Raw genomic sequence first — 24,042 nt, 5'->3', positions numbered from 1 at the left:
ACGTTCTCTGACCATGCAGACCCTCTTGAACACAGACAGATACTCAGAAAGCATGTCTGCCTTTAATTCAAGATGAATAAAACCAGTTATGAATAAAATGCAAAGGCAGCAGATTTTCCTGATCTATATTTCCACTGGGAATAGTTGAAGAAATCTGTGTGTGTATTTATTTGGCTGAGTAAGCAGAGTCAAGCAATAAATAAAGTTTGCATTAACAATGCCATGGAATATTTGTTTGTTCCTAGCACATGAATGCCATTGTTTCTACATCAATAAGTTAATGAATAATTTGTTCTCTTTTGAGCATGCCACATTTTACACCTGTGCTTATGTGATCTATTCTAAATAGTCTAGTTTGCCTTGATGACAATCCCCATATTATTATTTAGTATTTATCTAGTGCCGACACCTTCCTCAGTGCTCTACAGAGTATATTGTCTTGTCAATTAACTGTCCCTCAGAGGAGCTCACAGTGTAATCCCTATATTGGTCATATGGCTATATCACGTAGAGTATGTATCGTAGTCTAGGGCCAATTTAGGGGGGAAGCCAGTTAACTTATCGGTATGTTTGTGGGATGTGGGAGGAAACTGGAATGCCTGAAGGAAACCCACGCAGACACTGGGAAAACATACAAGTCTATTGCTTACAGTCACCAGGCAGGTTCTCTTACACTCTCTCAGTAGAGCAGGGGTGTCAAACTGAAACACAAAGTGGGATGAAATTGTACATTGGGACATAGTTGCGGTCCAACCTCAATGTCTACTGGCCACCTTCCTCCCTTTTAAAGTTCCCAGGTGTCTAATGGTCCCCACTCCAACCCACTCCTGGTGACTAGTGGTCCTCCCTCCCCTATACAGTTCTCTGGTATCTAGAGGCCCCACCCCCCTATACAGTTCCATATTGTTAAGTGCTTTTCCCCCTACCTCCCCCATATGGCTTCCCTGGTGTTCTAGGGCTTCACCTCCACTATAGCTTTCCTGGTGGTCTAGTGGGCCAAACATAATGCAAAGTGGGGAAACCACTTGAGGGCCAAATTTAATAGCTCCGAGGGCCAGATTTGACCCACGGGCCGGAGTTTGACATGTATGCAGTAGAGCAATAGTAAAGCTAACTCACTATGCAGCACTGCAAAGCAGGTAAATATCTAAGTTACTAACAGAATGCTGGTTTATTTCCTCTCAGGGACAGGATGGAGGAGGAGCAAATGAAAGACTATGAGAAGGATCACATTAAACGGCTGCAGGAGCAGCGGATGATGATGCAGAAGAAAACCTTCACCAATTGGATGAATAACGTCTACAGAGAGCATGTGAGTACCATATTACTTTTGCGTTTTAATTACTCCACATACCGGTATGTGTTTAGAGGGAACCAGTCTACGTAGGTTGTCTCGCACTCACTACTGATTAGACCTTATAATGTCTTTGGAGTTCTGCAGTGGAAGAAAGGGGATGATGCCCTTATGGAACCTATGTGTACAGTACAGAAGCTGGCCCCCTGTGCCCCCAGTGTCCCGCTGTGCCTCCAGTGTCCCCCTGTGCCCCCCCCCCCCCCCCCCTTCTGTTAATGCACTGCAGAAAATGTGCCTCACAGCTCCGACATGCTCTCATTCTTCTTCTCCTTCAATGTGGAAGTGACATCTTTGTGACAGGCGTGTCGTTTGTATTGGTGTGTTGTCTTTAAGTCAGGACATTTGTAACCCGGGGGACTACCTGTACTTTCAGTTGCCAGTTCTATTTCTAGTTGTTTTACTGGTTAACTTTTCACTAACCCAGAAGAACAAAGTTGCTAGTAATTATCACTTTTCTGAGTCTATGTAGTGAAGGGTGACAACCTTGAAAGTTGTATTTTGAAGGGTAAGTAAAAAAAAACAAAAACTAGAGCTCCCATAGCTGTAAGATGGCTTCTTTACACTGCTAGCTTGAAGTGATATTGAAGTGACCTGTGGAAAAACAAAAGTGGCTAGATACTGGCCCATGGATAGGGAAGGCTCTGGATCTTACAGAACCCTCCAGGTCTTCTTTCAGTGCCCTAAATCCAGCACCGTCACCCCAATTGCCTTTGGGGATCCTTAGGAGGCTTTTAAAGCACACTGGGACACAGTGCTTCACAAAGCCCTCCAAGGTGGCAGATTTGAATTGGAGGGGGGCAGGAACAAGCACACCAAGAGTATCTGGAAGGCTCTATGAGATTCAGAGCCTTACTCTCCATAGGTGAGTAACACACACACACACGCGCTTCAGTAGTGCTTTAAGATGTAGATGATTGATGATGATGATTATGCATTGCCACTAACTGTCTAGGGCCAATCTGGTGGGAATTTAATCAACATTCAAGTACAACCCCATCTACAAAAAAAGTTTTAATGCTGTTTGTTGATGTACAAATTGTTTAAACCCTGTTTTAAAGGACACCTGAAGTAAGAAGCATATGGGGGAGGCCATATTTATTTCCATTTGAACAATACTAGTTGCCTGGCAGTCCTGCTGATCTATGTGGCTGCAGTAGTGTCTGAATAACACCAGAAACAAGCATGCATCTAATCTTCTCAGATCTGACAATGGCAGAAACACCTGATCTGCTGCATGCTTGTTCAGGGTCTATGGCTAAAAGTATTAGAGCCAGGCAACTGGAATTATTTAAAATGAATCCCTTGAATACGTATAGTAACATATTACCTAAAAACAAATAAGCTTTGGGAGCCGCTGATCTTACCAAATACTAATAATTATACTGGGTAAACTAATTCTCTCACAGCCCAAGCCTATGGTGCAGGAGATTTGGGCGCAGCCATAGGCCGTAATAGGTATTACAGCTATAGCAGCGTTCAGTGAGGGATTTGGGTGCCATCAAAATATGGAACGCAAATTACTACAAAAACACCAGCAATAGCTGGAAGCCGAAATACATCTTTACCCCACTATCCACGGTGACCTGGAGGGAGAATATTAATTAATGCCTCCAGGACTTGTGCAGGAGCAGGGTAAGCTGTTTATCGGCTTTACCCTGCGCCCAAATCTCCCAACGGCCGAGTCATAGGCACACCTGGTGCTGCCATGTCAACGTGCCAGTAGGACTAAGGCACCTGGGACTGGAGTACCCATAGGTCTGAAAAATTAAACTTCTGAAAGCTCTATTCTTGGAAGATTTATTAAAATATCATTTTACCAACTTCCACCTTTACACCTATTATATTTGCTGTACATTTTTATATGCCTCATGACTAGGGATGGTCAGTGCGATGCCATTAATTCAAAATTGGCGCAGATTTTATACAGTTTGATGCTGGTTGCAGATGAAACAACCTCCCATCATACTGGCGGGATCGCGATTGCTTCCGACATGTCCAATTGGCTCCTGATCGATAAATGGATCCGTTTTGGGAAGTTATCATTGGATAATCGATCCTGTTATTGAATGGCAGTAGTTTGGACGTGTACACACACAATGCAGCTTCCTGCCAGTCTAGCCGTCGATCGGATAGGACATTGCATAGTGTGTACCCAGCTTGAAACTAGACAAATGCAGCAGCCAACTAGTCCAATTTCAAGCCATAAAATCTGCATCAATTTAGATTATATTACATTGACCATCTTTATTGGTGTGAGTAACAACAAATGGATCCCTCCCATTATCAGTACTGTTTGTAATGGCATACTTTTTGAGCCCGAAAGCTATACTGTTCTGACCAATCGGAATGATCAGTAGTTCACAAAATATTGATAAAGTCATCATTGCAGACACGGTATCATACCTCCCATCTTTTTGAGATGAGAAAGAGGGACACTTCAAGACACCCCCCCTGCCACACCTCTAATCACACCCATGCCACACCCTTAGCCACACATACTATTAAAAATTCATAAGCAAAAGATGTAATTTTAGAAATCTAACCATACTGGTCCTTTCTATCTTCATTAGTTTTTCTTCAAATTAACATTTGAAATTAAGAAATAGATCAATTTAAAGGTTGGGAATAAAGTCAATTAAACACATTTTTCTGTAGGAAAATACACACAGTATATTTACACAGATCTGTACAACAGTCCTGAAAGAGGGACAAATGAGGAAGAAAGAGGGACGGGGGATTTGGTTCCCAAAGAGGCACTGTCCCTCTGAAAAATGGACTGATGGGGCATACATGAAAAAAGGCGTGCCGAAATTTACCTTCATAGCTGCATACCGCGACTTTGCGGAAGAGGAGTGTTAAGGCTTTAGGCTAGGTTTCCACTGCTGCAATTCCGGTACGATTCCCCACCCACGAATTTGGATGTGGTTTGGCAGCCAATTGAAGTCAACACAGAGTATACGAATTTGTGGGCGAGGAAAAAATCTGGCGGCATGCAGCATAATCTCGCGTCACTTTTCCGAATCCCATAGCCGTGCATAGCGCGGCTAGAGGGATTCGGCTGCGAGAGACACTTCACAGCTGTGTCTGCATCGCGTCTTGCAAATCGCATGCTGAACACAGTGGAAATGTAACCTCAGGAAGGGGATTTAGGGTTAGACGCCACCTGCTATGCAATGTCGCAATTTGGTTTTCTGCAAGCCTTTCCGCCAATATTGCACCCTCTTGCCGCTAATGGGGCACCTCTGCCTGCCGTAATTTACCTTAATAGCCACATATTGTGGCCATTCTAAAAGCAGCCATGTCGGCTGAGGCGTCCGCTTGCCGCCACCGTTGTGTGCCTAAATTTCCCTGTCATGCCGCAAAATGTGACTACTATAGGTACCTATTGGGGCGCCGCTCTTTCCGTAAAGGGCACCTGCACACCCTTTTTTCCTTCTTTACAGTTAAGAGCTATGCAGTATTAATGTAACCTAAATCACAAGATGGCTTCTACAGTAACAGCAGTCTGGGTAGCTGGTTGTGTTCCTGTAAAAGACAGACCTTTCCATCCAAGCACTGATGTCACGCTTAGTGGGTGTGGTCCACACTTCCCTCATTCTTCAGACAGGCACCTGGTAATAAACCACTGTGGGTTTGAATATCAGCCAGTACTTTGGAATTGAAGACTGCCATATAAGTACAGATGATTTCATCCCTCTCAGTGACTGCTGCACATATTCCGACCTCTGAACAGTGATTACAGGCAAGCAGCAGCCATAAAAGTGTTAAGAATGTGATTTATTTTTGCATAGCAGTAAATGCAAGACACGGATGATTTCTGGAATGTGATTCATGGCGTTATTAGGAATCTCCTCCCTGATTTTTATCTGACATTACCATTCACGCTTTATTTACATAGGTGAGTCAGGCTGGAGTATAACTTGTGGTATGCGCTGCCCAGCTTTCCTATTGATGGGGGGGGGAGGGTGCAGAGGACTGCCGCTAGTGTTGGGCGAACACCTGGATGTTCGGGTTCGCGAACGTTCGCCGAACATGGCCGCGATGTTCGGGTGTTCGCGCCGAACTCCGAACATAATGGAAGTCAATGGGGACCCGAACTTTCGTGCTTTGTAAAGCTTCCTTACATGCTACATACCCCAAATTTGCAGGGTATGTGCACCTTGGGAGTGGGTACAAGAGGAAAAAAAATATTTGAAAAAGAGCTTATAGTTTTTGAGAAAATTGATTGTAAAGTTTCAAAGGAAAAAATGTCTTTTAAATGCGGAAAATGTCATTTTTCTTTGCACAGGTAACATGCTTTTTGTCGCCATGCAGTCATAAATGTAATACAGATAAGAGGTTCCAGGAAAAGGGACCGGTAACGCTAACCCAGCAGCAGCACACGTGATGGAACAGGAGGAGGGCGGCGCAGGAGGAGAAGGCCACGCTTTGAGACACAACAACCCAGGCCTTGCATGAGGACAAGAAGCGTGCGGATAGCAATGCATTTTGTCGCCATGCAGTCATAAATGTAATACAGATGAGAGGTTCAATAAACAGGGACCGGAAACGCTAACCCATCACAGATGTTCATTGTTCATGTTACTTGGTTGGGGTCCGGGAGTGTTGCGTAGTCGTTTCCAATCCAGGATTGATTCATTTTAATTTGAGTCAGACGGTCTGCATTTTCTGTGGAGAGGCGGATACGCCGATCTGTGACGATGCCTCCGGCAGCACTGAAACAGCGTTCCGACATAACGCTGGCTGCCGGGCAAGCCAGCACCTCTATTGCGTACATTGCCAGTTCGTGCCAGGTGTCTAGCTTCGATACCCAATAGTTGAAGGGTGCAGATGGATTGTTCAACACAGCTACGCCATCTGACATGTAGTCCTTGACCATCTTCTCCAGGCGATCGGTGTTGGTGGATCTGCACGCTTGCTGTTCTGTGGGCTGCTGCATGGGTGTCAGAAAATGTTCCCACTCCAAGGACACTGCCGATACCATTCCCTTTTGGGCACTAGCTGCGGCTTGTGTTGTTTGCTGCCCTCCTGGTCGTCCTGGGTTTGCGGAAGTCAGTTTGTCGGCGTACAACTGGCTAGAGGAGGGGGAGGATGTCAATCTCCTCTCTAAAGTCTCCACAAGGGCCTGCTGGTATTCTTCCATTTTGACCTGTCTGACTCTTTCTTCAAGCAGTTTTGGAACATTGTGTTTGTACCGTGGATCCAGAAGGGTATAAACCCAGTAATTGGTGTTGTCCAGAATGCGCACAATGCGTGGGTCGCGTTCAATGCAGTCTAGCATGAATTGAGCCATGTGTGCCAGAGTCCTGCCAGAATCCTCATCATCCTCTTGTGAGCGTTGTGATAGTTGTGATGCATCATAGTCGTCACCTTCTTCCTGGTCTGCTTCTGCTGACCATTCGCGCTGAATTGTGGAAGTCCAACGTGCACCGCTCTGGCCCTCGTCAGTGGTGGCATGAAATTCCTGCTCCAACTCCAGCTGTTCCTCCTCCTCTTCTTCGTCATAGCTGCTGGGGCCAGCGTTTCCTGAGGCAGATGGCCTGATGTTGGTATCATCACGCTGATCGTTTTCTCCTTCAGATTCCCCCAGTTGCATCATGACAGCTGTTTCCTTGATTTTCAACATTGACTTCTTCAGTAAACACAGCAGTGGTATGATAATGCTGACTGAAGAGTTGTCACTGCTCACAAGCAACGTGGATTGCTCAAAATTTTGGAGGACTTGGCAGAGGTCCAACATGTTGGCCCAATCGGATCCACAGAAGCTTGGCAGCTGTCCGGATGCGCCTCGGTACTGCGCCGTCATGTACTGGACCACTGCACTCTTCTGCTCGCAAAAGCGACACAGAGCACAATGCTATACAGTGGTGGGTGAGCGGTGTACTACTATTCCCAGCAGCGACACAGAGCACAATGCTATACAGGGGTGGGTGAGCGGTGTACTACTGTTCCCAGCAGCGACACAGAGCACAATGCTATACAGTGGTGGGTGAGCGGTGTACTACTATTCCCAGCAGCGACACAGAGCACAATGCTATACAGTGGTGGGTGAGCGGTGTACTACTATTCCCAGAAGCGACACAGAGCACAATGCTATACAGTGGTGGGTGAGCGGTGTACTACTATTCCCAGCAGCGACACAGAGCACAATGCTATACAGTGGTGGGTGAGCGGTGTACTACTATTCCCAGCAGCGACACAGAGCACAATGCTATACAGTGGTGGGTGAGCGGTGTACTACTGTTCCCAGCAGCGACACAGAGCACAATGCTATACAGTGGCGGGTGAGCGGTGTACTACTGTTCCCAGCAGTGACACAGAGCACAATGCTATACAGTGGCGGGTGAGCGGTGTACTACTGTTCCCAGCAGTGACACAGAGCACAATGCTATACAGTGGTGGGTGAGCGGTGTACTACTATTCCCAGCAGCGACACAGAGCACAATGCTATACAGTGGTGGGTGAGCGGTGTACTACTGTTCCCAGCAGCGACACAGAGCACAATGCTATACAGTGGTGGGTGAGCGGTGTACTACTATTCCCAGCAGCGACACAGAGCACAATGCTATACAGTGGTGGGTGAGCGGTGTACTACTATTCCCAGCAGCGACACAGAGCACAATGCTATACAGTGGTGGGTGAGCGGTGTACTACTGTTCCCAGCAGCGACACAGAGCACAATGCTATACAGTGGTGGGTGAGCGGTGTACTACTATTCCCAGCAGCGACACAGAGCACAATGCTATACAGTGGTGGGTGAGCGGTGTACTACTATTCCCAGCAGCGACACAGAGCACAATGCTATACAGTGGTGGGTGAGCGGTGTACTACTATTCCCAGCAGCGACACAGAGCACAATGCTATACAGTGGCGGGTGAGCGGTGTACTACTGTTCCCAGCAGAGACACAGAGTGGCAGTAAACACAATGCTATACAGTGGTGGGTGAGCGGTGTACTACTATTCCCAGCAGCGACACAGAGCACAATGCTATACAGTGGCCGGTGAGCGGTGTACTACTGTTCCCAGCAGAGACACAGAGTGGCAGTAAACACAATGCTATACAGTGGTGGGTGAGTGGTGTACACAGAGTGGCAGTAAACCCAATGCTATATAGTGTGGGTGAGCGGTGTACAACTGTTCCCAGCAGCGACACAATGACTGGGGGGACCCTGGCTAGCCTGGCTGGAGAGAGAACTACCCTGCCTGCCTACCCAAAGCTAAACCCACAGACAAATGGCGGAGAAATGACGTGGATCGGGTATTTATTTACCCGAACCACGTGACCCGTTCGGCCAATCAGAGCGCGTTCGGGTTCTAACCACGTGACCCGTTCGGCCAATCACAGCATGCGCTCTTAGTTCGGCCGAACACCATCAGGTGTTCGGTCGAACTCGAACATCACCCGAACAGGGTGATGTTCTGCAGAACCCGAACAGTGGCGAACACTGTTCGCCCAACACTAACTGCCGCTGGTAGAATATTGGTAAAATTACTGATATTCTACTACTTAATTCCAGTATTTTACGATGACCCAACCTACGCCTACTCTCACAATGAACCCTCCCTCTACCGATGCCTAACCCCAAACCCTCCCTCTACTGATGCCTAACCTTAACCTGCCCTGGTTGTGCCTATCCCTCAACCACCCCCCTGCCGTGTCACCTACACCTTAACCCCAGCTGAACAGCCGTGACTAGAGGCATTGGGCAAAATTTTAGGCCCTCGGAGTCGACCAATAAGATAGGTAGGTGCCGTGGCTTTCTGCTATGCAAATTGGGTTTTTACACCCTACTTTCCAAGGATCCTTTTTTACTAGCCTTGCATAAATGTTCCTTCTCAGCATATTGCCATGGATACAGCTCTCAAGGACTAGAATTGGACATTTCTGGCTTATATTATGATTAGCGTTTGTGTTTGAATTCTGATACTTCCTCTTTCCAGCTTGGAAGGAGGAAGTATTTGAGCTGAAGGAAATGCACCCCGCCCTGCTATCCGGTGCTGAAATGGTGCCAAATGTGGCTGCTTGGGTGCCAAACTCTAATTCAAACACCAACACTAATCATGATCCTTCAACAAACAAACATCGTCCATCACACGACAATGGAAATATTAAGAATGATGAAACTGATCAGCCAGTTGGCGTTGCTTGCTTCCTTGCTTTATGTGTTTGATGTTGGAATCCTTTTCTCAGAAGAGGTTTGTCTAATCTTCTCTTCCATTGTTGATACCCAGGGCTGTGATCCCATTACAGACATCTACACGGAGCTGTGTGACGGCTTGTACCTGCTACGCCTCTTGGAATGCATCTCAGGAGAACAACTGCCCAAACCAGCACGAGGGAAAATGCGGGTTCACTGTCTGGAAAACAACAGCAAAGCCCTGGCCTTCCTGAAGTCCAAGGTCAGTTATCATTCTTAGAGAAGGATTGGGGTCACTCGTGGGTAATTTTCATATAAAGAAGTATGCACAGGAGTATATATATATATATATATATATATATATATATATATATATATATATATATATATATATATATATATATATATATATATATATATATATAAAGCCACACATTTCTAGTAAGCTCCTCCCCCTATATATAACATGTAGTGCACAAAAGGATTTCAAATTGAGGTTTCAAACGGAGCAAACACTAATTGAATAGTCAAATAGCATCACATTTATTATTTTACAAATGGTTTCAGCGTTTGTACAGAATGAGGAATGACTTGTAGCTTCACATGCAGAGTTTCAGCCTGACACGTTTCTCACGGCTAAGAGCCCCTTCCTCAGGGGCACATGAAATAACACATTTAAACTATTCCAGACAGTGACACATCTCATGAATCTGTATTGCTTACAAACAAGTCTGCACCTCGTGTGCGTCCCTCCTTGTGTGGCCGCAAGCAGTATGGACAATATGGAGGGTCTCGTTCATGAACATTACGGACTTATGAGAGGTGTCACTGTCTGGAGTTGTTTGGATGTTGTATTTCAAGAGCCCCTGAGTCCGTGACTCTTGTTATCAATTGTTTTTTGCACAACATTGATAACTGTACACACGATACATTTGTTCGGTCGATTTTCCGTCCGATCGATTTCCGATTCGTTTATCCGACCGATTTCCGATTCGATGCTTTTATCTTTTCTTATCTATTTCCATTCACTTCTATGAGAAATCGGTCAGAAAAAACAAATGAAAAATAAGATCGGACATGCCGGAAATTATCTATCGAACCATCTATCTAACACAAAATTGTATGGCGTGTACTTAGCATAAGAGCTCTGATGGTGAAATTGTAATAGCCCCCCCCCACCCCCCCCCCCCCCCCCCCACACACACACACACACACACACACACACACACACACACACACACACACACACACACACACACACACTACAGGTAGGCATATGTGTACCCCGGTATAGGTAGCCGGAGGAGCCTTCAGTATTATCCAGAGAGGGACCCCCGGTGCAGTATAGATAGTCAGGAAGGGTACCCCCAGTACTGGGTAGTTAGAGAGGGCACCCCCCGTAGCCAGTGAGCTTCCCCCCCAGTATTTGTGGTGAGAGGCACCCCCCCCCCCCCCAGTATTAGGTAGGCAGAGGTTGCCCCCAGTATAGGTCCCCAGAAGGCACAGTCCAGACCCACTAGTTTAGGTAGCTGGAAAGTGCCCCCTTCCCCCCGTGTAGCTAGCCAGAGAAGCCCCCTTCCTCAGTATAGGTAGGCAGAGTCCCACCCAGTATAGGTAGCTAGAGTGCTCCCAGTTTATGTAGCCAGAGAGCCCAAGCCCCCTCAGTTTAGGTGACCGGAGAGCCCCTTAGTTTAAGTAGCCAAAGAGCCCCCCAATATAGGTGGTGAGAGGGAGAGAGACCCTCAGTATTAGGTAGGCAGAAAGGGTACACACTGTATAGGTATTATTATTAATTTATATAGTGCCAGCATCTTCCGTGGTGCTGTACATCATACAGGGCATAATGATACAAAAGAGAAAATGCAACAATTAATAAAATAGTGGATAACAGCTAATGCAGTGATCAAATTAACTACATATTTTACACAGGGGTGGGAGGTATGTACGCACATTACAAAGCATTGTGGGACAAAAGGGGAAGAGAGCCCTGGCCAAAAGGCCTTACAGTCTAAACATTTAAGGTATAGGACAGTAGGTAAAGGGAAGCTGTTTATGAGGTGGTAGAAATGGTGGTCAGTGGCTGAAGTGTCCTAGGTAGGAGAGTATGCTTGCCTGAAGAGGTGAGTTTTCAGATTGCACCTAAAAAGGTTAAGTGTGGGTGAGTGGCGGATGTGTTGAGGGAGAGTGTTCCAGACGAGGGGAGAGGATCGAGAGAAGTCTTGTAAGTGGGAGTGAGAAGAGGTGACCAGGGAAGAAGACAGAAGGATATTGTTAGTAGAGCGGAGATTGCATGTAGGATGGTATCTGGAGGGTCACCAGATTGCCCCCTCAGTTTAGGTAACCAGCAGGGGCGCAACTAGAGGAGAGAAGCCCCTGCAATCACAGGGGAGCCCAGAGCTTTTTTGGGGTCCCAACTACAACTTCCCTTCGTCTGATACAGGGGACTATACTTCAGATCAGGTGTTTTTGTGGCTACACTTGTTATGGGTATGAAGATTATGATGGTCACACTTGTTTTATGACCCTTGTGAGATGGGCCCCAAGGCTGTGAAGAGCACCAAGGGGAGGCAAGGGGAGGGTTGTGATATTGGGGGGCCCCATCAAAGTTTGACAGGGGGCTCCATGAATTGTTACGCTACTGGAAGCCAGAGATCCCCTCAGCATGTGTGGCAAGAGAGGGTTCCCTCAGTCTAGGTAGCCGGAGAGCCTCCTCAGTATACAGTATACAGTATGTGGCAAAAGAGGGCTGAAGTAACTCGCCTCTCTGGATCCAGATTAAGTCAATTTAACATAACAATTAGCTTGAGTGATCACAAGCAATAAAATGAGAATTGGCTCAGCCAGTACACTGCAGGAGAGATAGGAAAATCGCATGCAGCACATTTTTTACCACTTGCAGTTAAACTTGGCCCTTTACACTTTGCACAATGTAATGTATAAAATATCACAACACTATCACAGAGTAAAGGTAGCCATACACTGGTCGATTTGCCATCAGATTCGACCAACAGACAGATCCCTATCTGATCGAATCTGATCAGAGAGGGATCGTATGGCTACCTTTACTGCAAACAGATTGTGAACCGATTTCAGCCTGAAACCGATCACAATCTGTTGTGGTGGTGCTGCCCCCGCCCGCATACATTACCTGCTCCGCTGGTGCGACTGCCCCCAGTCACCGCTCTTCTTCTCCGTCTCCGCTCTGGTCCGCTCTGGTCTCCGGCATGCTTCCCTTCTTTCTGTCTGGGGGAAGTTTAAACAGTAGAGCGCCCTCTACTGTTTAAACTTCCTGCCGGGACAGGAAGTAGGGAAGCATGCCGGAGACCAGAGCAGACCAGAGCGGAGACGGAGAAGAGCGGAGACCCGGGAGTCGCGCCGGCGGAGCAGGTAATGTATGCGGCTCTATTGCGTCGGTCGTCGGGCACTCGAACGCCGCTAGCGATGCGCTCTTTACCCGCGGGCGATCGACGGTTATTTTCCGCACGGCACGATCGACGGGATCGGAACGGAATGGATCGAAATTCGGCGTGTAGCGTGAACGATTGGCAGCAGATTCGATCCCAGTGATCGAATCTGCTGTCGAAACGGGTGCAAATCGGGCCAGTGTATGGCCACCTTTAACATTCATACACACATCCAATTTGTATTGGCCAATCACCGGCCCATCTTACCACCTCCATGTATTGTGAAGGCCAACAGATTTTGAATACTATGAACAATTAGTGGTAAAATTGGCCAATCCTAATTGAATGTGTATATGCACCCTTACTGCCTTCAGCAACCTACCACTACAGTTGCTGCTATAGGTTGACCATGTTTTAATACTATTTTTACACTAGGTCCCTGTTAAGCTCATTGGCCCAGAAAATATTGTGGATGGAGATCGGACATTAATATTGGGACTTATTTGGATCATTATTCTACGATTTCAGATTGCTTCCATCACGTTGGATAAGGTACAGTTCAAGAAAACCAGTGCAGATCTCTGGAACATTTTATTCCGCACATAACTTTATTGGTCAATCACTCAGGGGCGATTTGCTGAAATGAGCTGAAAAGATGGTTGAGGTGTTACCTGTGGAAATCAAGGTGCAGTTCTGTAGGATGTGTATGTAGGTTTATATATTCCACAGTGCCTTGTACAGGGGTCCCCAGCCAATGGAATGGCTAGTGAGAAATGAACAACTGAAGTGAGAAGAATATGGAGGCTGCTATGTTCATCTCCTTTTAAACAATACCAGTTGCCCTGGCATCCTTCTAATCTATTTGGCTGCAGTAGTGTCTGAATAACACCAGAAACAAGCATGCAGCTAATCTGGTCAGATCTAAGAATAATGTCAGAAACACCTGATCTGCTACAGGCAGAGGATCAGCAGGGATAGCCAGGCAACTGGTGTTGTTTAAAAGGAAATAAATATCTCAGCCTCCATGGAAGCAGAAAATTTGGGCGCATGAGGCAAGTGGACAAAAAGGGCGCCGCCACTGACTCATGTCAAATATTTTTTGACAGGCGCCCGGTGAATAACAATGTTTACAATTCATGGCCGGTGAATAATAATATTTACAAACATACTTGCCATATAATAATGTTTACAAATATACTTATCATAATTATTTTTCCTATAATCATATCTATATATTATATTATATATCTATTTGTTTCATAACTAAAACTATATTCTCTGTAAAATACAAATACTCCTCAAATAACTAAATATATCGATTTAAAAAAAAAAAATTGATAAAAGATATGGGAGTATTAGGGTTAGGCACTACTAAGGGGAGTTTTAAGAGTTAGGCACCACCAGGGGGGGTCTTGGGGTTGGGCTCCACCAGGGGGGTCTTAGGGTTAGGGATAGGTAGAGGGATGGTTCTGTGTGAGAGTAGGGTTAGGTTTAGTGGTAGTACAATGTTGGTAATATTTACTAATGTTTTACTACAGTTATTATGAATGTACTTATATTTTTTTTTCATGGTTATAAACGATATTTTCAGATTTTATTACATGAAGAAATGATAAAAGGTTATACACAATATTATACATTTAAAACGATTATACATATATTATTGTTTTTCAGTGTTATAATCAATATTTTCATATTTTTATTACAAGAAACAACAAGAAAATAAGGTTATTGACAATATCATAAAATTTTGGCCGCCCCTTTTTCCAGGCGCCCTTTTTTGATGTATGCAAACTCCATATGCCTCTCCCTTCAGTTGTTTTTTAATTAATTCTTCTTGTAATGCTTCTCCATGCACTCCAATGCTTCTCAATATAATTATTTGATTAATCAGAGTTGCTTGGAAAAATGGGCCACAATCCTTCCTAGGGTACATGTAAGGCTGATGTTTATGGCAAAAATGATATTACAAAAACCTAAAGCTGTCTACATGTGGTCAGGCCTTTGATTTGTGCAACTAATGTGACCCTACAGGGCACGGTAAATACCGTCAAAGTGATATTATGACACCCTTCTTTCTGGGACACAACCAAGTTGGCACCAGGGCACCAACCTCTACACTGGCAACATGAAATTACTGACATGAGGGTGGCTGATCCGCATATAAGTGTCTCCCTTCTTTCGCCACCAGTACCCTAATATATGTACATATTATGACCTCCCCCACCTGTTTTACCATTAGTACCCCAGTTTTTTTACGCAGTGCACAAGTGTGTTGTAATGCCCAAAATGCAAACAAGGCATTAATTGTATAAACACATGGAAGCCAAGATTATATGAATGTTGTAAACTCTGTGTACACACGCAGCCACACTGTGCAGGCTCAAAGTATGGCCCGAGCCTGCGCAATAGCATAGGGCCACTCGTGCATGGCTTTTTTTCCTCTGTGCTACTGCGCAAGCGCAAACTTACTGGTGCCACTGCCTGCACAGTGCTTCCTTGCTCTGTACACAGAGGGGACCGAGGCTGCAAAGGTGAAGAGGGTCCTGGCTGGCAGCAAAAACTAGGAGTAAAGGAGGATCCAGAGGCTTTGCCCTACTGAGGTAAGTATCTACCGTTCTTCTCTAACTACAGTTTTGCTTTAAAATTCACCAGAAGGGGGAACTGAAGGTTTTGCCAGTTCTCCTCTTTGCGCATTGTCTTTGCTGTTTCTCTGCTGTATGGTATCTCCCTCTAATGCTGCTCTCTGGCTGTCTCTAGGATGAGTTTGGAGCAAGTGCCGCTAAGGCTTCAGCTAAAGAAGCTCTGCTTATATGGTGTCAAATTAAAACCGCACCCTATTCCAATGTGGATGTACAGGACTTCTCCCGGAGCTGGCGGGACGGCCTTGCATTTAACGCTCTCATTCACGCACACAGGTATAGCCCACTTCCTTGCAACATTGGAAACTCAAATACATTTCAACAATACATTTCTGCTTTTAAAGCAGAACTGAATAGTAAAAAACAAAACAAAAACAGTGTTTTCACTTGCAGTCTTCCTGTCCCATGCCAGTTCTCCACGGTCCTCCATTCTTCCCCCGCCAGCTAGTTTCTTTACCGTCCTACCATCGACTTGCAAGTCGACGGTGGCAACCAGGGCTGTGGAGTTGAAGTTGGAGTCGGAGCAATTTTGGGTACCCGAAGTTGGAGTCGGAGTGTGTGATTTTATAAACTGAGGAGTCGGAGTCGGATGATTTTTGTACAAAATCCACAGCCCTGGTAAGTATTCGACCGAGGAGTCGGAGCCATTTTGGGTACCCGGAGTTGGAGTCGGTGGTTTCATAAACTGAGGAGTCAGCGTTAGCGTCGGAAGATTTTTGTACTGACTTCACAGCCCTGGCAGCATCTGCGCCTGTGCTCCCCAAGCCACACGTATCTTTCTTTTTGCATTCCTGCCCGCAATAGCATCCTGCGCTAATAGCGCAGGATGCTATTGTGGGCGGGAACACAAAGAAAGATGCGCATTGGCCTGGGGCATGCAGGCACAGTTGCCGCGTCGACTGTAATGAAACTAGCTGCTGGTGGGAGAACGGAGGATCGTGGAGGACCAGCACAGGACAGGAAGGCTACAAGGGGCTGGCAGAAGTCCCAGATAAGTGAAACCCTTTGTTGTTGTTTTTTTTACTATTCAGTTCCGCTTTAAGTTAAGATAAACTGTTTAACTGTAATGCGGGGAATACACGGTTCATTTTTGAGGTGATTAGATGGTGCGATAGATAATTTCCGATATGTCCGATCTCCCTTTCGATTCTTTCGCCGCTTGATTTCTGATAGAAGTGAATGGAAAAAGATAAGAAAAACGAGTGGAAGATAAGAGAATCTACTGCAGAATTGAGAGGAGAATCGAGCTCCAGAAACTAACAGTGTATTCCCAGCATTAGATATGTAAATGGTAGCAGGGCAAGGGTTACATAGGATGTTTTGTTCCCGTTTGTTTTAAAGTGATTTTACATGATTTCTGTATCTAGTGTCCAATCCATGGCTTTGATTATATATTTTTTTATTCTCAGACCAGATCTCATTGATTACCACTCTTTAAGGCCTACCCAGCCTTTGTTCAACTTGAATAATGCCTTCGATGTGGCAGACACAAAGCTGGGCATCTCCAAGCTCCTGGATGCCGAAGATGTGATCATCCCGCGCCCGGATGAGAAGTCCATCATGACCTACGTGTCTTTATATTACCACTACTTCTCCCAGATGAAGAAAGGTCAAACCGTGCAGAAAAGGATCGGCAATGTAAGCAAAGCTCCTCTGCGTTCTACATGAAGTGTCCTAACATACATGTAATGCTTACAGAAGCCTCAGTGGTGTTTACACTATGATTACAGCTATAAATCCGCCTGCTCCTAGAAGAGTAGAATATGAACATGACTATTATGGTTATCTGCGTAGATAAGCCACATTCCTAGCATTTCTTTGAAGCCCATTTAAAAGGGAGAGATCTTTACATTGGTGCACCTGTGAAATAGAATGCCGAATGTATTGACTGTGATGACATCTTTGATCTATACATGGATCAATCAGTAATAGTTTTATTGTTGCTGCTGTTTATGTATTTAAAGCACTCCTCGCTCGAAGCGTAGCTACCTAACGTAAGCTCAGAGGTTCTCATACTGTTTTTGTGCGTTGTCCGTTCCTTTCCTCTCCTCCTTCTCCCTAGTCCCTGTAATCACTCCTTATACAATTTGACTTTTAACAGACTTGCTGTGATGATCCCTCCCATTATGTCTGACATTTTAACCAAAAGTCAATTTTTTCAAGGAGTGACTAGGAGGACTGGGGGAACGAGGTGAGGAACAGACAACGTACAGAGGGATGTGGATCCCACATAAACATACCTCTGTTCTTACCTTCTGTAGCTTTACCTTTGGGACAGGTATCCTTTAACCCATTAGCAACTTCAAAATAGTTATCAATTTCAGTCGGCAGAACTTGTTGTGCTGTAAATTCTTGGAATGTTTTGATCTCCCTCTACTAGCAGAAAATATAGAAACTGAAAGCATAATTCCTCTGTTATTGTCTCTCACTGCCCCCTAGTGACAAGAGGCCATAACTACACATTACAGCAGTACTAAATAGAAGCAGGGAAATGTAACAAATAAAATAAAAAATGTGCTAAAATAAAATGGCATTGAGCTCTTGCAAGCCTCTAAATACATTGGATGCTGAAGGGTTAAAGAAGGATCCCAAGAAGAATGGTCTAATTTCACACCATAAGTTGGCATACAAAGTTTGCATAAACCTGCATCAACTTGGAATGATTTTCACATTATTGGCTGTCCCAGCGGACAACTGTTTATTCTTCTATTCCACTATATGGAATCTTAAAGTTAATTTCCAAGTATTGTCATCTGTCTAGCAATTTTTTTTTAAAGTGAATCTCTTGTCAAAGCTATTTTTGTTTTTCAGTTTGAATGAAGGGATAACCGACTAGAGCACCTAGGGCAGTGATGACTAACCTTGGCACTCCAGCTGTGGCAAAACTACAAATCCCATCATGCCTCTGCCTCACCGAGTTATGCTTACAGCTGTCAGAGTATTGGAATGCCTCATGGGACTTGTAGTTCCACCACAGCTGGAGTGCCAAGGTTAGCCATCACTGACCTAGGTTTTTTTTTTTTTTTTTCTGTAATGATACCATGATCTGAGATGGATCTCTCCAATGGTCACCCAGACAATAATTACAATTTGAAAGGAAAGTAAGGTCTTGTTCACATTATAAATCGCCAGCGCTGAGCGATTTATTGAGCGTTTCTTAAAGCGCTTTTTCCTGCAATTTGCGCTTAGAAAAGCTCTTTTGTAAGCACTTTTCTAAGTGATTACAATTTTAATTTTCTGATGTGAGTCAGAAAGGGAACTCTTTGATCCAGAAATGAATAAATACAATGTATTTATTCACAAAAGTGCTCAGGAAATCGCAATACAAAGCACTTTTCAAGCATTTTGCAATTTGCCTGTACCTTCCATTGAGCCAAAGCGCTCAGAAAATAGTACATGTAGCACGTTTGCGATTTTAACAAAATCAAAACAAGCACATGTGAATATTTTAATAGAAAATCATTGCACAAATGCTTTTAGGGCGATTTCTAAAATCGCCAGCGCTTAAAAAAATCCACAAACGCTCATAGTGTGAAGGAGGCATAAGTGTTGGCTTACACTCTATAAGTAGATTGATCAAGTTTTCCTAAATTTTATTTAGACAGCACAGTAGATTAAAGTGACACTAACGCGAAAAAAAAGTATGATGAATTGTATGTGTAGTACGGATAATTCATAGAACATTTGTAGCATAGAAAAAGTCTCATATTTTTATTTTCAGTTATATAGCTTTTTTTCATAACATTGCATCATTCTCTAGTACAGTATTTGCAGTTTACGAACTATACTTAACCTTCCTGGCGGTAAGCCCGAGCTGAGCTCGGGCTATGCCGCCGGAAGACACCGCTCAGGCCCCGCTGGGCCGATTTGCATAATTTTTTTTTGCTACACGCAGCTAGCGCTTTGCTAGCTGCGTGTAACCTCCGATCGCCGCCGCTACCCGCCGATCCGCCGCTATTCGTCGTGCCGCTACCCCCCCACCACCACCACCTTGTCCTGCTGCATGAAATTTTTTTTTAAAAAACACGGCTTTGCTTCCCCCTGGCGGATTTTGATAAACTGCCAGGAGGGTTAAACAATGATACAGAGCAGAAAAGTTCAAAAGGTCATTAGCTCTGCAGTAAAACATTAAACAAACAAGAAATAGTGAGAGACAGTTTGTATTATGCCTGGTACATGCGATGAGATTTTCTTGTAAATGTTCTTCCAGATTGATTATTTCCAACATGTCCAATCTGATTTCCGATCAATTTCCATAGAAGTGAATGGAAAATAGATAGGAAATTAGATCAGACATGTTGGAAATAGAAAATCTCATGTGTAAAAGGCATTTGTCAGAGAGCTCAGAGAAGCTCTTTTGCATAGATAACTGAAGTTTAACTCTTCCTGTACTGAAAACAATATCAGACTCATATCTGTGCTACTCATGTTCTATTTCTTAGCTGTACTTCACTTACAAATCATTATATCATAACATTATTTTCACTTCAGATTCCCTTTAAAGAGAGTCTGAAGCGAGAATAAATCTCGCTTCAGATCTCATAAATAGCAGGGGCATGTGTGCCCCTGCTAAACCGCCGCTATCCTGCGGCTTAACGGGGGTCCCTGATCCCCCAAATCCCCTCGGTGCAGCGGGGGAGCGCTTCCTGGTTGGGGCAGGGCTGCGTCTGTCAGCGCGTATCTCCGCCTCTCCCCCGCCCCTCTCAGTCTTCCTTCACTGAGAGGGGCGGGGGAGAGGCGGCGATGCGCCGCTGATAGACGTGACTGGAGGCAGGGCTGCGGCGGTTAGCCCTGCCTCCAGGAGCGACCAAGTCTGCGACCAAGTGTTGCAGTGGGGGGTTTGGGGGTGAAGGGACCCCCGTTTAGCGGCGCGATAGCGGCGGTTTAGCGTTAACTTTGAGCTCTGAAGCGAGATTTATTCTCGCTTCAGAGTCTCTTTAAGGAATCAACCTTCGGGCCTTTATAATAAAACGTAAGAAAAAATGAGTTTACTTATGAAGTCAAATTTGATTATTATGGCTCTGTACAAATTAACAAGCTGACACATCATTGCAATCCAGCGGTTCTGCAGGTGTGTTTAGCTTCTAAGGGTACAATGGTTAATTTGCATATATTCAGCAGTGGTGCACTGGGAGACATCTCAAGCTCCAACCTGAATTATCGCAAATTCTTTCTGTTTTAAGAAAGCAAACTCTTGTTTTACTTATGAAGTAGTAGCAGTAGAGTATTGGTAATGGTATCAGCCTCAGGGCTGGGCACTACCATAGGAGGCAAAGGGGCAATTGCTACAGGGCCCCAGAACCTGTAGGCTCCCCCAAGAGGCCCCCCCCCCCCCAACTTGACTGTTTCTCTCTGGGGGCCCTGCAGTGTCTTAGGCAGAGTAGCATCTCACCTGTCCTGGTGGGCGCACTGACAGCCTGTGGCTCCGTGCACTACCGTCTTCATCCGCTTTTAGCTGTATATTCATAATAACGTGACGTCACAGAGGAGAGGAGCTCCTGCGAGGATGAAGCCTGTGAGTGCATGGAGCCAGGTACTGACAGAGGAGCGCACACATCCACCAGGACATTTGAGAAGCTACTCTGCCAAAGACTCTGCAGGGGCCCAGTTGGGGTGTGATCGGGGGGGGGGGGGGTGAGCAGCCGTCTCATGGACCCTGGAGGGAAATTTGGCAGCAACAAAGGGCCCCTAATGCCACTTCTTGGTCAGAAGGGTGTATGTTGGGTGGGCCCCCAGGTTAAATTTGCCCAAGGGCTCCATTGCTACTAGAACCGGCCCTGATCAGCCTGATTCAAAACAGTCCTCAAAAATAGCTTTGATGTGCAGATAAGCTAAAGAAGTGTTCCAATATTTTGATAATTAGTTCAATGGCACCAGTCCGTTTTCGATCTTTGTCAGCTCTTTGGCTCTGTTCACATCTGTGTTTTGAGCCAAAAGGATCCGTTGAGCAGATCTGGTCTCCGCTCCACCGGATCCGGATGGCTTAGTCCGTGGCCCTGTTCACATTAGTAAAAACGGATCCGATCAATGATTGATCTGGCATGGTTTTTGATTATAGTTACTTGCTTGATTTCTGTATTTCTGCGGGGATGGTTTTTGTGAGCGAAAAGGGAGTTTTTTTGCTAATTGGCTGCGCTTGCTGTTGGGAAGAGGGAGGAGGAGGGGCTCCCAAAGCCACCGGGCCCCCCAGTGATTGCAGAGGTCACAGGGGGGATTGTTACGCCCATGGCTTCACAACAGTCACATGACTCTTGTGCCAGTGGTGAAAAAAGAGGGAAGCTCCAATTTAGGACAGGCAGAAAATGAGTAAAGAGGACACCAAAGAGCCAGGGAGGTACTTCTTTAAACTTTCTCACCAGCTGAGGCTGCTCTCACCGGAGGGAAAATCATAGGGAACCTTTGCGGAGTCCTCATGGAATCCTGGTTGAAAAAGTATGGTCTAAGCCGGTGGTGGAAAATACTGATCAATTATGAGGCAATTAAATAGTGTAGAATAGGTTGTATTCTAAGCAGGGAGGTGGAGGGACAACAGAGCGGTGCGTATGTGACATCATGCGGCGAGCGAGGGAGTGGCATACACTAAGGAGTTTGGCCTTCGCTCGGCCAAGATGATCTGCCGGGTGGATCGCTTGCAGGGCAGCAGTTGGGAGCCTCTGTACACACAGCTATCAGCTAAGGCAGTCATTATTGGCTGCCTCAGCCGATTTTAGTCATGCATGTGTAGGGGTCTTTAGAGGCAGAGGTTGTTTTTTTTTTTTTTGTTTTTGTTTTTGTTTTTTTTTTCTTTTGTCTTTCTTCTCTCTTTTATAGTTTTTTTTTTTTTTTTTTTAACTGACATTTAGTTTTGACTGGCATTTGTAGTAATGGTATTTATCATGTTTAGGAAAATGAATTTATACTTTATATAAAAGCCCAAGGTCGATACCGTATATTAGAATTTGAAAAAAACCTTACTTGAGGGACTTGTTCAGCATTTCTTTTGTGAACGTCTTCACTTTTCCCCCCTTGGATTCAAGTAGTTAATTAGTTCCCTTCTCCAGTGAATGTTTTCTTGTGAGCATTTGAGCTGAGCTCCTGCAATCTCTTCTAATAGGATTATAGCAGTGTAGAAGTCTATTCATGTTATATATATATATAGCATCTAATAATTTTCTGCAGTAACCGATACAACATTCTAACAAGACATCTCCTCAGATGTCAGGTCCACTTTAAAACTTGCCTCCATTTATTTTAAAAGATTGTGGTCTAGTTGCTAATTATAAAGCTCATTCCTTGATTAGGATAAGGTGTGTGTCTCTTTAAGAGGCGGAGATGGATTTACGCAGCGTTGTATTGTTATGGGCTGCTCCAGTGACCTGTTGATGAGCCGTTGTCTGATCAGCAGGTGGCAAGGCATCCTTACCCCCTTTGAATCTTTTGGAACGGTCCATGCACCTCTTAGGATCCCTCAGCAGTACCTGGTTGAGATGGCAGAATATCAATGCAGGGATAATGATGCAGGGACAGGCTCTGCCCATACCTTCCCTAGAGGTGGGTGAATAATCACTGCCAGGTTTACCTATTTGTATCCCAGACAAAGTTTCGCACAGAGAAATGAGGCTTACTGCCTATTCCATAGAGACTCCTGAAAAATGGACTTGATTGCTTTAAACTATTTAACATGTATATAGATATTATATGGCTGTTTTAGTTGGATGTTATTACTTTAGTATTCTGGCAGATTTGTGGTCAGGTTTATGTTTTTTTAGAACCACATAAATGCACGGTAAATGAAATATAGGGTACATGGCAGCTCTTAATTCTACAATCCAGTTAATAAGACAGAGAACTGAAAATCTGTGGAGTAAGGACTATGGTCTATGTATAATGCATCTATACTTTTTAATGGCTGAGTTATTTTGTACTTAACCTTCTTGGTATTGGCACCGGGACTCTTTGGCATAAGTATTCAGTATCAGGATTGGGCTTACAGTGGTGTGAAAAACTATATGCCCACTTCCTGATTTCTTATTCTTTTGCATGTTTGTCACACTTAAATGTTTCTGCTCATCAAAAACCATTAACTATTAGTCAAAGATAACATAATTGAACACAAAATGCCATTTTTAATGATGGTTTTTATTATTTAGTGAGAAAAAAACCTCCAAATCTACATGGCCCTGTGTGAACAAGTGATCGCCCCCCCTTGTTAAAAAATAACTTAACTGTGGTTTATCACACCTGAGTTCAATTTCTGTAGTCACCCCCAAGCCTGATTACTGCCACACCTGTTTCAATCAAGAAATCACTTAAATAGGAGCTATCTGACACAGAGAAGTAGACCAAAGGCACCTCAAAAGCTAGACATGCCAAGATCCAAAGAAATTCAGGTGAGAACAAAAGTAATTAGATCTATCAGTCTGGTAAAGGTTATAAAGCCATTTCTAAAGCTTTGGGACTCCTGCGAACCACAGTGAGAGCCATTATCCACAAATGGCAAAAACATGGAACAGTGATGAACCTT

At 44.8% G+C, this 24,042-nt stretch overlaps 1 protein-coding gene across 2 annotated transcripts in view; it reads left to right on the top strand.

The window, feature by feature from the left end:
• Positions 1–1,237: 1,237 nt before the first annotated feature.
• The window catches only part of SPTBN5 (spectrin beta, non-erythrocytic 5), a 379,061-nt gene continuing 356,256 nt past the window's right edge, over positions 1,238–24,042 (top strand). Inside the window, exons 1-6 of one of the 2 annotated variants that reach the window (XM_068254311.1) lie at positions 1,238–1,312; positions 9,588–9,755; positions 12,170–12,172; positions 13,333–13,449; positions 15,658–15,815; positions 16,949–17,177. In XM_068254311.1, coding sequence (XP_068110412.1) covers positions 1,256–1,312; positions 9,588–9,755; positions 12,170–12,172; positions 13,333–13,449; positions 15,658–15,815; positions 16,949–17,177 — 732 coding nt within the window. In that variant the 5' untranslated portion in view covers positions 1,238–1,255. Of the gene's footprint in view, positions 1,313–9,587; positions 9,756–12,169; positions 12,173–13,332; positions 13,450–15,657; positions 15,816–16,948; positions 17,178–22,902; positions 23,070–24,042 lie in introns of those variants that run through there. The other variant, XM_068254312.1, reaches the window with a different exon arrangement.

This window comes from Hyperolius riggenbachi, chromosome 9 (assembly GCF_040937935.1).
Source record: "Hyperolius riggenbachi isolate aHypRig1 chromosome 9, aHypRig1.pri, whole genome shotgun sequence".
Classification (NCBI taxonomy): Eukaryota; Metazoa; Chordata; class Amphibia; order Anura; family Hyperoliidae; genus Hyperolius; species Hyperolius riggenbachi.
The sequence above is the reverse complement of the archived record's forward strand: the minus strand, read 5'-3'. Positions and strand labels throughout refer to the sequence as shown.